The 18,717-nt window shown below is 38.8% G+C and overlaps 1 protein-coding gene across 2 annotated transcripts in view; it reads left to right on the top strand.

Moving 5' to 3' along the window:
* The window catches only part of LOC128648806 (phosphatidylethanolamine-binding protein 1), a 92,314-nt gene that overhangs the window by 60,837 nt on the left and 12,760 nt on the right, over positions 1–18,717 (top strand). For both annotated transcript variants that reach the window (XM_053701680.1, XM_053701679.1), the window contains exon 3: positions 11,909–12,009. In XM_053701680.1, the coding sequence (XP_053557655.1) occupies positions 11,909–12,009 (101 nt within the window). The remainder of the gene's footprint in view (positions 1–11,908; positions 12,010–18,717) is intronic.

Here is an 18,717-nt window from a genome sequence, read left to right as displayed (position 1 = left end):
ACATCGCCGCCACTATTAAAATGTATTAACCCCAATTCTGCCGCTCCCCGACATCGTTGCCACTATAATAAAGTTATTAATCCCTAAACCGCCGCCACTAATCTGTTGTCCGCCCACACCGCCGCTATAATAAACCTATTAGCCACTAAACCGCAAGCCCCCCACAACGAAATATACTAAAATAAATTATTAAACCCTAAACCTCTGACCTCCCACATCACTACATAAATATATTAACCCCTAAACCTAACACTAACGTAACCCTAAGTCTAACCCTAACACCCCCTAACTTAAATATAATTAAAATAAATCTAAATAAACCTTACAATTATTACCTAAATAATTCCTATTTAAAACTAAATACATACTTACCTATAAAATAAAACCTAAGCTAGCTACAAAATAACTAATAATTACATTGTAGCTATTTACTAGCTACCTAGTTAAAATAAATACCTAACCTGCCTTACACTAAAACCTAACATTACAATAAAATAAATTAAATTAATAAAATACAATTATCTAAATTACAAAAAAAAATAAACACTAAATTACACAAAATAAAAAACGAAATTATCAAAAATAAAAAAACAAATTACTCCTAATCTAATAGCCCTATCAAAATAAAAAAGCCCCCCCAAAATAAAAAACCCCCTAGCCTACACTAAACTTCCAATGGCCCTTAAAAGGGCCTTTTGCGGGGCATTTCCCCAAAGATATCAGATCTTTTACCTGTAAAAAAAAATACAAACACCCCCAACAGTAAAACCCACCACCCACCCAACCAAACCCCCCAAATAAAAACCTATCTAAATAAACCTAATCTAACCATTGCCCTGAAAATGGCATTTGGATGGGCATTGCCCTTAAAAGGGCATTTAGCTCTTTTACATTGCCCAAACCCCAAGCTAAAAATAAAACCAACCCAATAAACCCTTAAAAAAACCTAACACTAACCCCCGACGATCCACTTACAGTTTTCGAAGACCGGACATCCATCCTCATCCAGGCAGCACAAGTCTTCATCCAAGCGGGCAGAAGTCCTCATCGAAGCCGGCAGAAGTCTTCATCCAATCGGGCAGAAGTCTTCATCCAGACGGCATCTTCTATCTTCATCCATCCGGCGGGGAGCGGGTCCATCTTCAAGACATCCGACGCGGAGTATCCTCTTCTTATGATCACCGTTAGAAAATGAAGTTTCCCTTTAAGTGACGTCATCCAAGATGGAGTCCCTTACATTCCGATTGGCTGATAGAAGCCAATAGGAATTAAAGGGAAAAAAATCCTATTGGCTGTTGCAATCAGCCAGTAGGATTGAGCTTTCATCCTATTGGCTGATCCAATCAGCCAATAGGATTGAGCTCGCATTCTATTGGCTGATTGGAATAGATTAGGGGTTAATAACATTATGTAGGTGGTGGTGATGTCGGGGTGGCAGAATAGGGGTGTTTAGACGTGGTTTTTATGTTAGGGTGTTAGGTTTAAACATACTGTATCTTTTTTCCCCCCCATAAACATTAATGGGGCTGCGTTACGGAGCTTTTGTTTCTGCGATCGCAGGTGTTAGGCTTTTTTTTTAGCCGACTCTCCCCATTGATGTCTATGGGGAAATCATGCACGAGCACGTCAAAACACTGCTTGTATTTGGGTGAAGTATGGAGCTCAATGCCACCATATCACCCGCACAAGCTGGGTTTATCAAAACCTGTAATAGCAGCGCTATAGGGAGATTAAATACCGCCGCTTATGTGGCGGTCGTTAATTTCCCTATAGCGCTCAAAACTCGTAATCTAGCTAAGTGTGAGCATTTATACTCATAGAAAATATTAAAACAATAGCCACATAATTGAGCTGAAGAAATCAGATCAGCCTTTAGCAATAAACACGCTTATCTTTTTGTAGAGATATGTTCAAGCAGCTTAGTTTCTATGGCAGGGGTGGGCAAGAAGTAGATCGCGGTCTACCAGTGGACCGCGAGTGAATTTTGAGGTGACCACCTGAAAGATTTCAAAAGTCTGCATAATAAGAGAGAGATTTCTTACACATCTACGGCGGCGAGGCTCTTCATTTAGAATCTAGAATTCTAGATGGAATCTAGATTCTGAGTGAAGAGCCTCGCCACCATAGATGTGTGAGAAATCTTTCTCTTATTATGCAGACTTTTGAAATCTGCAGACTTTTTGAAATGCAAACTTTTGAAATCAGCTATGATTTAGAGTCTATGACGGCGGTATGGGCACTGTACTTCAGCATGCGCAACGCGGCTGTAGCTGAACTCGCTGCCCCAGCTTTGGTTACAGGACCTGCCCCCTAATCAACCGGACATGGCATCCAGCCAATAAAATTACTTTGTAGAATTAGTCTTGAGCAGTCTTGATTGTGAGACTACTTATCATACGCAGGCACGGTACACAGATTACTTGATGGTCTCAGCGTGAAGGAAAGAGAGAGCTCTCGCAGTAAGTAAAGACAGAGCGGCTGATTTTTAAAGCTGTATTATTTGTGGCAAAAATAAAATTTTCAGTTAGCAGGTCCTATTTGTGGCAAAAATACAATTTTCAGCCATCAGGTCCTTTTTGTAACAAAAATAAAGTTTTCAGCCAGCAGGTCCTTTTTTTGGCAAAAATAATAGTATTTGTGTTTTTTCAATAAATACATTATTGTAATTATTATTATCAAGACTGATGGGGTTTTTTTTTTTTTAGTTAGGTGACCACGTCACTTGGAATAAAATTGGAGGTAGCCCTTAGAAAATTCTGCCCATCCCTGTTCTATGGTAACTACTGAGACAGGTTCAATTTGAGACATAGTTGCAAAAAAAAATGTATATATATAAATAGTTTGCAATTTTATAATCTATGCTCCTATATATAGCAGACTTGAGAGAGTGGGAAACAGTGCTTATATATAAAAAAAAAGGAAGCATTGAATAAGCAGTGATATAACAAGTGCTGCATATAGCTTTCTAACAAAAAAATTAAAAACAGGGCAATTTGGGGGTGGAGTTTTATCTCTAAACATGTCAAGACATGACTTTTTTTTTTTTTTTTAAAGACATGCCCAGACATGCTAAGACATACTAACATATGTTTCAAACTCAAACAAACCGGTTTTGCAGCTATAATATATAAGGAACACTAAACAACTGACTCAAGGCATACATATATATATAACAACTTTACTTAAAAAGTGCCTAAGCCATAGCTGAGAGTGTCTTTGTTAAAAAGATACATTTTAATACTTACCTTTAAGACACCCATCCACATATAGCAGACAGCCAAACCAGTACTGAAACATATCAGCAGAGGTAATGGTACAAGAGTATATTGTCGATCTATAAAGGGAGGCAGCAGATAAATCCCTGTGACCGATTTACAGAGAGCCTTATGAAAAGTTTTCCCATAGACAAAAACATGGTATCATCAGGCAATACTCCCTTCACATCCCTCAAGACAAACACTGCACTTAGAGAGGAACTGGGCTTCAATATGCTTAGAAGCGCCTTTCACTGAAGAAATCAAGCACATCATGTTTCACCACCTCCTAAAAAGGCAAAGTTTTTAAAACTGAGGTATGAGTGAGGTGTATTTATAGGCATTTGAGGTTTGGGAAACTTTGCCCCCTCCTGGTAGTAATGTATATCCCATCAGTAACAGCTTGAGGACTCTCGCCACCTATATGAAAGAAATAATAAACTTTTTTTTAGTAACCCACCCGTCTGTGATGTTGTGCCTTATTTACTAATTATTTACTAAGAGCGGAGTTGTAGCTCTGAAAAACGTGAGTAGGGGTTTAACACGTTAAGTGTTAGTTACTATTTTCAGGGGGTTATCATTTTCTTTCTCCTTTTCCAGACCTAGAGATACATTAACTGAGAGAAGACTATCCATACCAGTGGATTAATATAGACTATATCCTTTTTGTGCACTATTTCATTTCTTGTAATTAATAGAGAATGAGATATGTGTATAGTCATCAATCACCAGATTGCTCCTGAGCCTACCTTCAACAAATGATAAAAAAAGCACAAAGCAACCAAAGCCTGCCTTACCCCACTGTTATAAACCCCAAACCACCAGACATACCCATACAACTCTTGAGCTTGCTCTTCAACAAAGGATACCAGAAATTGCTCCTTTAGGTTTATTTTTCTATTATATGTGGCTGTTTTACTAATTAAAACAATGCATAAATCTAATAGGCTGAGCTTGCAGGGAGGGCAGATCTCATTATCTTTTTTTTACTCTATACACACACACAAAGTCATCCTTATCTTTAGCTCTCAATGTGTACACAAAGACCAATATTTATAGAGAAAATTTACAAATTTAAGTTTTAAAAAACATTTTGTTTTAAACAAATACTTATCATAATAATATTTCAATATGGTATAGAGAAACATGGCTTAGATTGACTAAAATTGTTACACTTCATTTTTGTTATACATCACTTAAATATCTTTAAATATTTTTAATATATTTAACTACTGACTGGATTTTTTAAGGGAACCAAAAGTGTTCATGTTGTGTTTAATTGTCAAAAGTTAAATCAAATCTGTTCACTCTAAAGTTCTCCACTCAGGCAAGTTTCTGTAGAAAGTTCTGTCCGTGCTACAAGTCCATCACAAGATTCTCTAAAGGCAAATTTTACTTTTTTATCTTACAAAGGAAAACCTATCGGCTAGATTACGAGTTTGGGGTTAGGCTTAAAAAGCAGAGTTGGCCGGTCCCAACGCTGCTTTTTAACGCCCACTGGTATTACGAGTCTTGAAGGTACAGGTGTACCGCTCACTTTTTTGACCAGACTCTTTTTTTCAATGGGACTTGCATAGCTGCCGATATTACGAGTCTGCCAAAAAGTGAGCGGTAGACCCTCTCCTGTCAAGACTGGTACTGCATTTTAAAATCAGTAGTTAAGAGTTTTACACTACAACACCGTAGCATAAAACTCTTAACTAAAGTGCTAAAAAGTACACTAACACCCATAAATTACCTATTAACCCCTAAACCGAGGCCTCCCCCACATCGCAAACACTTAAAAAAAATTGTAACCCCTAATCTGCCAAAACGGACATTGACGCCACTATAATAAATATATTAACCCCTAAACCGCCACACTCCCGCCTCGCAAACACTAGTTACATTTTATTAACCTCTAATCTACCGTCCCTAACATCGCCGACACCTGCCTACATTTATTAACCCCTAATCTGCCGCCCCCAACGTCGTCGCCACTATATTAAAGTTATTAACCCCTAAATCTAAGTCTAACCCTAACCCCCCCTAACTTAAATATAATTTAAATAAAAATAAATAAAATAACTATCATTAATTAAATTATTCCTATTTAAAACTAAATACTTACCTATAAAATAAACCCTAAGATAGCTACAATATAACTAATAGTTACACTGTAGCTAGCTTAGGGTTTATTTTTATTTTACAGGCAAGTTTGTATTTATTTTAACTAGGTAGACTAGTTATTAAATAGTTATTAACTATTTAATAACTACCTAGCTAAAATAAATACAAATGTACCTGTAAAATAAAACCTAACCTAAGTTACAATTACACCTAACACTACCACTATAATTAAATTAATTCCCTAAATTAAATTAAATTATCTAAAGTACAAAAACAAACAAACACTAAATTACAGAAAATAATAAAAAAAAATTACAAGATTTTTCAACTAATTACACCTAATCTAATCCCCCTAACAAAATAAAAAGCCCCCCCAAAATAAAAAAATCCCTACCCTACAATAAATTACAAATAGCCCTTAAAAGGGCCTTTTGCGGGGCATTGCCCCAAAGTAATCAGCCCTTTTACCTGTAAAAAAATTACAAATCCCCCCCAACATTAAAACCCACGACCCATACAACCAACCCTACTCTAAAACCCACCCAATCCCCCCTTAAAAAAACCTAACACTAACCCCCTGAAGATCGACCTACCGGGAGACGTCTTCATCCAACCGGGCAGAAGTGGTCCTCCAGACGGGCAGAAGTCTTCATCCAAGCCGGGCAGAAGTGGTCCTCCAGACAGGCAGACGTCTTCATCCAGACGGCATCTTCTATCTTCATCCATCCGGCGCGGATGCAATCAGCCAATAGGATTGAGCTCACATTCTATTGGAACAGCCAATAGAATGCCAGCTCAATCCTATTGGCTGATTGTATCAGCCAATAGGATTGAACTTCAATCCTATTGGCTGATTGTATCAGCCAATAGGATTTTTTCTACCTTAATTCCAATTGGCTGATAGAATTCTATCAGCCAATCGGAATTGAAGGGACGCCATCTTGGATGATGTAACTTAAAGGTACCTTCATTCAGTCGTAGCCGTCGGAAGAAGAGGATGCTCCGCGTCAGATGTCTTGACGATGGACCCGCTCCCAGCCGGATGGATGAAGATAGAAGATGCCGTCTGGATGAAGACTTCTGCCCGTCTGGAGGACCACTTCTGCCCATCTGGAGGACCACTTCTGCCCGGTTGGATGAAGACGTCTCCCGGTAGGTCGATCTTCAGGGGGTTAGTGTTAGGATTTTTTAAGGGGGGATTGGGTGGGTTTTAGAGTAGCGTTGGTTGTGTGGGTGGTGGGTTTTAATGTTGGGGGGGGGTTGTAATTTTTTTACAGGTAAAAGAGCTGATAACTTTGGGGCAATGCCCCGCAAAAGGCCCTTTTAAGGGCTATTTGTAATTTAGTGTAGGGTAGGGCTTTTTTTATTTTGGGGGGGCTTTTTTATTTTGTTAGGGGGATTAGATTAGGTGTAATTAGTTTAAAAATCTTGTATTTTTTTATTATTTTCTGTAATTTAGTGTTTGTTTTCTTAGATAATTTAATTTAATTTAGGAAATTAATTTAATTATAGTGTAGTGTTAGGTGTAATTGTAACTTAGGTTAGGTTTTATTTTACAGGTACTTTTGTCTTTATTTTAGCTAGGTAGTTATTAAATAGTTAATAACTATTTAATAAATAGTCTACCTAGTTAAAATAAATAGTTAAAATAAATACAAACTTGCCTGTAAAATAAAAATAAACCCTAAGCTAGCTACAATGTAACTATTAGTTATATTGTAGCTATCTTAGGGTTTATTTTATAAGTAAGTATTTAGTTTTAAATAGGAATAATTTAGTTAATGATAGTTATTTTTATTTAGATTTATTTAAATTATATTTAAGTTAGGGGGTGTTAGGGTTAGACTTAGGTTTAGGGGTTAACTTTAATATAATGGCGGCGACGTTGGGGGCGGCAGATTAGGGGTTAAGAAGTGTAGGTAGGTTGCGGCGACATTGGGGGCGGCAGATTAGGGGTTAATAAATATAATGTAGGTGTCGACGATGTTGGGGACAGCAGATTAGGGGTTCATAAGTATAATGTAGGTGGCGGCGGCAGATTAGGGGTTAAAAATATAATGTAGGTGTCGGTGATGTCGGGGGCGGCAGATTAGGGGTTAATAACTGTAAGATTAGGGGTGTTTAGACTCGGGGTTCATGTTAGGGTGTTTCCCCATAGGAATCAATGGGGCTGCATTAGGAGCTAAATGCTGCTTTTTTGCAGGCGTTTGGTTTTTTTTCAGCCGGCTCTCCCCCATTGATTCCTATGGGGAAATCCTGCACAAGCATGTTCAGCCAGCTCACCGCTAACGTAAGCAGCGCTGGTATTGAGATGAGATGTGGAGCAAAATTTTGCTCTACGATCACTTTTTTGCGGTTAACGCCGGGTTTGGAAAAACCTGTAATACCAGCGCTGTCTGTAAGTGAGCTGTGACCATAAACTGCTTGTTAGCACCGCACAGCTTCTAACGCCAAACTCGTAATCTAGCCGTATATTTCTGTATAAGAAGGAGAAACACATAAATTACAGTATAGTGCTCAAAAATGTTGAAAACCTTAATCAAAGTACAAATTATAAATCATATTTGTAGTATGCATTAAAATCCATATGAAAAGTATGCTGATTTTTTATTTTAATTTTAATTACACAGTAAAATTCTTAGTTAAAGGGACAGTAAACCTACAAAATAATGTTATATAATTCTGCACATAGTGCAGAATTATATAAGATTATCTTAGCGCAAACTTTATGCAGCATAATATTGCAGCTAAAATTTTATTATAAAAGAGGATTTTTCAGACCCTCGCTCTTGCTCTACTGAGTGGGTTTTCCCCCTGAGCGCATCTGGGCAGCTGACTAGTCACAACCCTGCCCGATCGCGCCATTACACTCAATGTAGCTCGCTCCTGCTCTGTCTAATAGCGGGAGCGAGCTACATTGAGTTTATGTGTAGAATTATATAACATTATTTTGTAGGTTTACTGCCCCTTCAACAATTTGCTCGGCGGGAGGTTTCTGGTCATAGGACACCTGCGTTACGGTTTGACAGTTGTACCGCCCCTGTCAAACTCCTCACCTGCCACTGTCCTATTTATAAAGGGGCTGTAAAGTCATGATTCATATAGAACATGCAATTTTAAACAATTTTCTAATTTACTTCTGTGATCTGATTTGCTTCATTCTCCTGGTATTCTTTGCTGAAGAGCATACCTAGGCTCGGGAGCAGCAATGCACTACTGGGAACTAACTGGTCATTAGTGATTGCAGATATATGCTTCTTGATATTGGCTCACATGGGGCAAGATTACATTCCGGTTTTTACGCGGTTTTGGTATCACATATACGGCGCCGCCTATAAATGCGGGGCGTATATTTCACCCGTCGTCCGCAATTTTTATTCCCATAAGCTAACATAGAACCGCGTCTCAAATTGGTATCACATATTCAGCGCAAAGACTTACACAGCGAAAATTGAGAAATTTTACTCCATTTTCACATCGCCACACATAAGCAGGCGCAGCAAGACTTGCGCTGAGTATGTGAGCACCGTAACCCCCTGAAAATAGTAGCTAACACCTAACGCATGCGCAATATCTATCTACGTCCTGAAAATAACTAACATCTAACGCATGCACAATATCGATCTACCTGTCAACCATCAGCCCCCGCTGCAATAACTAATAAACTATATTAACCCCTAATCCACCAACCCCCACATTGCAAAACATCTAATTAACCCCTAATCCATCATTCACCCATATCGCAAAGTACCTATTAAAACTATTAACCCCTAAACCGCCATCCCCCACCAAGGCAATACATTTAATTAACCTATTAACCCCTAATTCGCCAAACCCACACAACGCAATATTCCTAAAAAAAACTATTAACCCCTAAACTGCCAAACCCACACAACGCAAATAACTAATTAAATTACTAAGCCCCCTAACCTAACACCCCCTAAATTAAACCCAATTACCTAAATTAAAAAATACTAAATTACAAACAATTAAAATAAAAAAGCTAACATTACTTAAAAATAAAAAAATAAGATTAAATTAATCTAAGATTACAAAAAATAAAACATTCTAACATTGCATAAAATAATAAACCAAATTATCAAAAATGAAAAAATGAAACCTAATTCCTATGAAAATAAAAAAGCCCCCCAATATTAAAACACCCCCTAATCTAATGCTAAACTACCAATAGCCCCTAAAAGGGCCTTTTGTAGGGCATTGCCCTAAATTAAACAGCTCTTTTACCTTAAAAAATACTAAGTCCCCCCTCTAACAGTAAACCCCCCCCCCCACCCACCAAACCCCCAAAATAAAAAACTAACACTAAAAAATCCTAAACTACCCATTACCCCTAAAGGGGCATTTGTATGGGCATTGCCCTTAAAAGGGCATTCAGCTCTTTTTCAAAGGCCCATTGAAACCCTAATCTAAAAAAACAACCCCCCCCCCCCAAAAAAAAAGCCTAAGTCTAAGTCCCAGATAGGTACTCACGGTTCCTGAAGTCCGGCACTGAAGTCTTCTTCCAAGCGGCAATATCTTCTATCTTCTTCCAGGAACAAGCCAGCGCGGAACTGAAGACCGGTTACCGGTGGAAGTATAGACCGGCAACGGCGGAACTGAAGACCGGCGACCGTGGAGCCATGGAGCGTGGAGATCCTCTTCATACGATCACCGCCGCACACTGAGGATTGAAGTCAAGGTACGCGTTTAAATATGGGGTACCTTGAATCCCTATTGGCTGATTTGAGCCTTCAGATTCAAATCAGCCAATAGGTTGAGAGCTACTGAAATCCTATTGGCGGTTCAAATTTAAGGGCAGTAAAAGAGCTGAATGCCCTTTAATGGCCATTTAATGGCCCATATACAAATGTCCCTTTAAGCAATGGGTAGTTAAGGATTTTTTAGTGTTAGGTTTTTTTTTTCATTTTGGGGGTTTGGTGGGTGGGGGTTTTTACTGTTAGAGGGAGGAATTACCGTATTTTTTTTTAAGGTAAAAGAGCAATGCCCTACAAAAGGCCCTTTTTAAGGGCTATTGGCATTTTAGTATTAGATTAGGGGGTGTTTATATTTTGGTAGGGCTTTTTTATTTTCATAGGGATTAGGTTTAATTTTTTTATTTTTCATAATTTGGTTTATTATTTTATGGAATGTTAGAATTTTTTATTTTTTGTAATCTTAGATTAATTTAATTTTAATAATTTTTTTATTATTTTTAAATAATGTTAGCTTTTTTATTTTAATTGTTTGTAACTTAGTATTTTTTAATTTAGGTGATTGGGGTTTATTTAGGGGATGTTAGGTTAGGGGGCTTAGCAATTTAATTAGTTATTTGCGTTGTGTGGGTTTGGCAGTTTAGGGGTTAATAGTTGTATTAGGATTATTGCGTTGTGTGGGATTTGCAGATGAGGGGTTATTAGATTTATAAGGTTTGTTGCGATGTGGGTTAATGGCGGATTAGGGTTTAATAGTTTTAATCAAAGAGAGAGAACAGCACTCCGTAAGATAGAACGAGCGCTAGAATAACTTCCATGCCTGTTCATTTTTATTGTAACTCCTCAGGGTGCACGTTCTTTTTGCACACTATGCCCCTTCACAGAGAAAAAATCCTGTAGTATATAAGTCTGACCCTGCCCAATGACAGTCCAGCGCCGAAATACCAGGCAATTCTTCTCTAAACAAGGGAAGCAACAACCCCAGATGATCGTTCTGGCTCTTGTTCTATCTCATGAAGTGCTGTTCTCTCTCTTTCGGTTAATAGTTTTAATAGCTACTTTGCGATGTGGGTGAATGGCGGATTAGGGTTTAATACATTTATTAGGAAGTTTGTGATGTTGGGGTTGGCGAATTTAAGGGTTATACTTTTATTAGGTAGATTGCGATGTGGGTGAATGGAGGATTAGGGGTTTAATAGTTTAATTAGGCATATTGCGTTGTGGGGGGTTGTCAGTTTAGGGGTTAATACTTTTATTATTAGTTCCGATGTGGGTTTGATGGGGGATGCAGGTATTTTTACATGTCAGGTTTATTTTTGGGAGGCGGGTTAGACTTTTACAGGAGATTTGTTTGTTTTTTTTATTTTCTTAGGCGCCGGCAGTTTCTAAAGTGCCGTAAGTCTCTGGCGACTCCAGAAATCTGTATTTACGCTCATTTCTGGACATCGCTAATTTATCCGACTTACTGTACTTTATGAACTGCCGGCGCCATATATGTGATTCCCCAATGTGCGAGGTGAAATTACGGGCGGCGCGGGTTTCAGCAGTTACTCTGGAGCTTGCGCTGCATATGTAATCTCGCCACTGATGTGTTCAGTTAGCTATCAGTAGTGTAGTGCTGCTTCTTTAACAAAGGATACAAAGAATATGAAGCAAATTTGATAGCATGTTTAACTTGGAAAGTTTTTTAAAATTGTATAATATATCTGAATTAGGAATACAAGTTTTGGGTTTCTTGTTCCTTTAATGTACAATGTACTTTTAAAATATTTTAAAACCATACCAAAAAAAATAATTAATTTTATAATGTTTTACTTTTTTCCTTCTGATTAGGGAATGGCATCACTTACTGGCAGTTAATGTGAAAGGCAATGATCTCAGCACTGGCTGCATTCTCACTGCTTACCTTGGGTCTGCACCTGCTAAAGGGACAGGTATGTCAAATTACAAAGATATATAATGTTTTGTTATTGAGAGCTACTAGATTCAATGCTCAGTGTTACAAGTGTTCTGTGTATAAGAGACTTGCAGCGAAGCAAACTCTATTTCAGATTTTGGCAGATGGATATAATTTTTGAGTGTATACTGTATTTTAATTAACAATGTCTAATGCCTTAAAGGGACAGGAAACTCCACAAATTTATTTCATGATTTGGATAGAACATACAATTTTAATCAACTTCCCACTTTACTTCTATTATCAAATTAGTTTCATTTTCTTGTTATCCTTTGCTGAAGAAACAGCAGGGCACTACTTGTAGCTAGCTGAACACAGCTAGTTAGCCAATCACAAGAGACAAATGTTCAGGGATAGGCAAGGTGTCCGTACACGGACAGTGGTGTCCGTGACTGGCCCTTGCAGTATCCGCCACCCGTTTGCGCGGGGAGGGAGGAGTAGGACAGATGAATGCTGGTCCTGACTCCTACTTAACTTACGCGGCAGCAAGTTTTGCGGGGCTCGGGCCACCCATGTGACACAGCTCAGTAGCGGGAAAGTGAGTGAGAGGGAAGAAGCAAGCTGCCTGCAGTGCAGCCTGTGTTAACCACCGTGAGTCGTGACCCGTACCAATTCCTTGATCTGTGCGGCAGCCTGGTGCTGGTGTCTGTGAGTAGAAGAAGCAGACGGCTGCCTACTCTGACAAACTTTACCTAACCAACGGCTAGATTTAGAGTTGGGCGGTAGCCGTCAAAACCAGCGTTAGAGGCTCCTAACGCTGGTTTTTACCGCCCTCTGGTATTTGGAGTCAGTCAGGAAAGGGTCTAATGCTCACTTTCCAGCCGCGACTTTTCCATACCGCAGATCCCCTTACGTCAATTGCGTATCCTATCTTTTCAATGGGATCTTTCTATTTAGAGTCGTGGCTGAAGTGAGCGTTAGAAATCTAACGACAAAACTCCAGCCGCAGAAAAAAGTCAGTAGTTAAGAGCTTTCTGGGCTAACGCCGGTTTATAAAGCTCTTAACTACTGTGCTCTAAAGTACACTAACACCCATAAACTACCTATGTACCACTAAACCGAGGTCCCCCCACATCGCCGCCACTCTATTAAAACTTTTTAACCCCTAATCTGCCGACCGCACACCGCTGCCACCTACATTATCCCTATGAACCCCTAATCTGCTGCCCCTAACACTGCCGACCCCTATATTATATTTATTAACCCCTAATATGCCGCCCCCAACGTCGCCGCTACCTACCTACACTTATTAACCCCTAATCTGCCGACCGTACCGCGCCGCTATTATAATAAAGTTATTAACCCCTAATCCGCCTCACTCCCGCCTCAATAACCCTATAATAAATAGTATTAACCCCTAATCTGCCCTCCCTAACATCGCCGACACCTAACTTCAAGTATTAACCCCTAATCTGCCGACCAGACCTCACCGCTACTCTAATAAATGTATTAACCCCTAAAGCTAAGTCTAACCCTAACACTAACACCCCCCTAAGTTAAATATAATTTAAATCTAACAAAATAAATTAACTCTTATTAAATAAATTATTCCTATTTAAAGCTAAATACTTACCTGTAAAATAAACCCTAATATAGCTACAATATAAATTATAATTATATTGTAGCTATTTTAGGATTAATATTTATTTTACAGGCAACTTTGTATTTATTTTAACCAGGTACAATAGCTATTAAATAGTTAATAACTATTTAATAGTTAACTAGTTAAAATAATTACAAAATTACCTGTAAAATAAATCCTAACCTAAGTTACAATTAAACCTAACACTACACTATCAATAAATTAATTAAATAAAATACCTACAATTATCTACAATTAAACCTAACACTACACTATCAATAAATTAATTAAATAAAATACCTACAAATAAATACAATTAAATAAACTAACTAAAGTACAAAAAATAAAAAAGAACTAAGTTACAAAAAATAAAAAAATATTTACAAACATTAGAAAAATTTTACAACAATTTTAAACTAATTACACCTACTCTAAGCCCCCTAATAAAATAACAAAGCCCCCCAAAATAAAAAAATGCCCTACCCTATTCTAAATTAAAAAAGTTCAAAGCTCTTTTACCTTACCAGCCCTGAAAAGGGCCCTTTGCGGGGCATGCCCCAAAGAATTCAGCTCTTTTGCATGGAAAAAAACACATACAATACCCCCCCCCCAACATTACAACCCACCACCCACATACCCCTAATCTAACCCAAACCCCCCTTAAATAAACCTAACACTAAGCCCCTGAAGATCTCCCTACCTTGTCTTCACCTCACCGGGTCCCGATCTGTCCAGAAGAGCCTCTGATCTCTTGATCCAAGCCCAATCGGGGGGCTGAAGAGTGACATCCATCCTCGGGCTGAAGTCTGGATCCAAGCGGCGGCTGAAGAAATCCATCATCTGGCTGAAGTCGGAAGTCCATCATCGGGATGAAGTCTTCTATCAAGCAGCATCTTCAATCTTCTTTCTTCCGGAGCGGAGCAGAGCCATCTTCTTCCCAGCCGACGCGGATCCATCCTCTTCTAACGATGCCTACTCGCCGAATGACGGTTCCTTTAAATGACATCATCCAAGATGGCGTCCCTCGAATTCCGATTGGCTGATAGGATTCTATCAGCCAATCGGAATTAAGGTAGGAAAATTCTGATTGGCTGATGGAATCAGCCAATCAGATTCAAGTTCAATCCGATTGGCTGATCCGATCAGCCAATCAGATTGAGCTCGCATTCTATTGGCTGTTCCGATCAGAGAAGAGGATGGATCCGCGTCGGCTGGGAAGAAGATGGCTCCGCTCCGCTCCGGAAGAAAGAAGATTGAAGATGCTGCTTGATAGAAGACTTCATCCCGATGATGGACTTCCGACTTCAGCCCGATGATGGATTTCTTCAGCCGCCGCTTGGATCCAGACTTCAGCCCGAGGATGGACGTCACTCTTCAGCCCCCCGCTTGGGCTTGGATCAAGACATCGGAGGCTCTTCTGGACAGATCGGGACCCGGTGAGGTGAAGACAAGGTAGGGAGATCTTCAGGGTCTTAGTGTTAGGTTTATTTAAGGGGGGTTTGGGTTAGATTAGGGGTATGTGGGTGGTGGGTTGTAATGTTGGGGGGGGGGTATTGTATGTGGTTTTTTTCCATGCAAAAGAGCTGAATTCTTTGGGGCATGCCCCGCAAAGGGCCCTTTTCAGGGCTGGTAAGGTAAAAGAGCTTTGAACTTTTTTAATTTAGAATAGGGTAGGGCATTTTTTTATTTTGGGGGGCTTTGTTATTTTATTAGGGGGCTTAGAGTAGGTGTAATTAGTTTAAAATTGTTGTAATATTTTTCTAATGTTTGTAAATATTTTTTTCTTTTTTGTAACTTAGTTCTTTTTTATTTTTTGTACTTTAGTTAGTTTATTTAATTGTATTTATTTGTAGGTATTTTATTTAATTAATTTATTGATAGTGTAGTGTTAGGTTTAATTGTAGATAATTGTAGGTATTTAATTTAATTAATTTATTGATAGTGTAGTGTTAGGTTTAATTGTAACTTAGGTTAGGATTTATTTTACAGGTAATTTTGTAATTATTTTAACTAGTTAACTATTAAATAGTTATTAACTATTTAATAGCTATTGTACCTGGTTAAAATAAATACAAAGTTGCCTGTAAAATAAATATTAATCCTAAAATAGCTACAATATAATTATAATTTATATTGTAGCTATATTAGGGTTTATTTTACAGGTAAGTATTTAGCTTTAAATAGGAATAATTTATTTAATAAGAGTTAATTTATTTCGTTAGATTTAAATGATATTTAACTTAGGGGGGTGTTAGGGTTAGGGTTAGAATTAGCTTTAGGGGTTAAAAAATTTATTAGAGTAGCGGTGAGCTCCGATCGGCAGATTAGGGGTTAATACTTGAAGTTAGGTGTCGGCGATGTTAGGGAGGGCAGATTAGGGGTTAATACTATTTATTATAGGGTTATTGAGGCGGGAGTGAGGTGGATTAGGGGTTAATAACTTTATTATAGTAGTGGTGCAGTCCGCTCGGCAGATTAGGGGTTAATAAGTGTAGGCAGGTGGAGGCGACTATGAGGGGGGCAGATTAGGGGTTAATAAATATAATATAGGGGTCGGCGGTGTTAGGCGCAGCAGATTAGGGGTACATAGCTATAATGTAGCTTGTGGTGGTGTACGGAGCGGCAGATTAGGGGTTAATAATAATATGCAGGGGTCAGCGATAACGGGGGCGGCAGATTAGGGGTTAATAAGTGTAAGGTTAGGGGTGTTTAGACTCGGGGTACATGTTAGGGTGTTAGGTGCAGACTAAGTGTTTCCCCATAGAAAACAATGGGGCTGCGTTAGGAGCTGAACGCTGCTTTTTTGCAGGTGTTAGGTTTTTTTTCAGCTCAAACAGCCCCATTGTTTTCTATGGGGGAATCGTGCACGAGCACGTTTTTGAAGCTGGCCGCGTCCGTAAGCAACGCTGGTATCTAGAGTTGCAGTGGCGGTAAATATGCTATACGCTCCCTTTTTGGAGCCTAACGCAGCCATTCTGTGAACTCTAAATACCAGCGGTATTTAAAAGGTGCGGGAGAAAAAAAGCATGCGTAGCTAACGCACCCCTTTGGCCGCAGAACTCTAAATCTAGCCGCAAGTAAGTAGCCAACCATGATGATCATGCGAGTAACATCAAGGTAGGTAGGTGTGCTTGGTCAGGAGTTGCAGAGCCCCCAGCAGCCTCTTTAAACTGGCTGCTCTGAATCTCATTATTGTCAGACAATTTCATGTGTCCCAGCAGCAGGAGCCTCCAGGATTGGCTGAGTAGTGATAAGATAACCTCATTAACCCAAAACCTTAGATAGGACCCAGGACTTGATAGACATTCAAGTAGATCAGAAGCAGATAAGCCAAATCAATAAGTAGGATCAGGTCAGAAAAATCTGAATTGGAAACCAAGCTGGACAATTAAGGTACCAAGTGGAAGAGCAAAGGAGAAGGATGTTCCGCCGGAGGTCTTCAAGATGGAGCTGTTCCTCGTCGGATGGATGAAGATAGAAGATGCCGCTTGGATGAAGATGTCTGCCGGTCTGGATAGGATGAAGACTTCTGCTGGTCCGGATGTCCTCTTCTGCCCCATCGGATGACCACTGGTGCCCGGCTGGGTGAAAAAGGCTCAAGGTAGGGTGATCTTCAATGGGGTAGTGTTAGGTTTTTTTAAGGGGGGATCAGGTGGGTTTTAGAGTAGGGGTGTGTGGGTGGTGGGTTGTAATGTTGGGGGGGGGTATTGTATTTCTTTTTTTACAGGTAAAAGAGCTGATTACTTTGGGGCAATGCCCCGCAAAAGGCCCTTTTAAGGGCTGGTAAAAGAGCTGATTACTTTGGGGCAATGCCCCGCAAAAGGCCCTTTTAAGGGCTATTTGTAATTTAGTGTAGGGTAGGGAATTTTATTATTTTGGGGGGCTTTTTTTATTTTATTAGGGGGATTAGATTAGGTGTAATTAGTTTAAAATATTGTAATTTGTATTTTATTTTCTGTAATTTAGTGGGGGTTTTTTCCGTAGTTTATTTAATTTAATTGTATTTAATTGTAGGTAGTTTAGGGAATTCATTTAATTATAGAGTAGTGTTAGGTGTAATTGTAATTTAGGTTAGGGTTTATTTTACAGGTAATTTTGTATTTATTTTAGCTAGTTAGCTATTAAATAGTTAATAACTATTTAATAACTATTGTGCCTAGTTAAAATAAATACAAAGTTGCCTGTAAAATAAAAATAAATCCTAAAATAGCTATAATGTAACTATTAGTTATATTGTAGCTATATTAGGGTTTATTTTATAGGTATTTATTTTTAAATAGGAATAATTTATTGAATTATAATAATTTTATTTAGATTTATTAAAAATAGATTTAAGTTAGAGGGGTGTTAGGGTTAGGGTTAGACTTAGGTTTAGGGGCTAATACATTTATTATAGCGGCGGCGATGTTCGGTCGGCAGATTAGGGGTTAATAATTGTAGGTAGGTTGCGGCGACATTGGGGGTGGCAGATTAGGGGTTAATACATATAATGTAAATGTCAGCGATGTTAGGGGCAGCAGATTAGGGGTTCATAGGTATAATGTAGGTGGCGGCGGTGTCCGGAGCGGCAGATTAGGGGTTAATAATATAATGCAGGTGGCGAGGATGTCGGGGGGGCAGATTAGGGGTTAATAAGTGTAAGGTTAGGGGTGTTTAGACTCGGGGTTCATGTTAGGGTGTTAGGTGTAGACTTAGAAAGTATTTTCCTATAGGAAACAATGGGGCTGCGTAAGGAGCTGAACGCTGCTTTTTTGCAGGTGTTAGAATTTTTTTCAGCCATCTCAGCTCCATTGTTTCCTATGGGGAAATCGTGCACATTTAGCAAGCTTACCGCTACCGTAAGCAACGCTGGTATTACAGGGAGAAGTGGCGCTAAATTTGCTCAACGCTCACTTTTCTGAGGCTAACGCAGCCATTCAGAAAACTTGTAATACCAGCGTTGTTTAAAGTGTGCACTGGAAAAAAAAGTCTCATTAGCAACGCAAGTTTTTACCGACAAAACTTGTAATCTAGCCGAATGTGTTTTGGATCATTTTGATATTTTCTTTTGAAATGTTCTAAAAGTGCATGCTTTTCATACCCTCTTTTGATATTATAGACATG

This window comes from Bombina bombina, chromosome 2 (assembly GCF_027579735.1).
Source record: "Bombina bombina isolate aBomBom1 chromosome 2, aBomBom1.pri, whole genome shotgun sequence".
Classification (NCBI taxonomy): Eukaryota; Metazoa; Chordata; class Amphibia; order Anura; family Bombinatoridae; genus Bombina; species Bombina bombina.
This window is presented reverse-complemented; position numbering and strand designations above follow the sequence as displayed.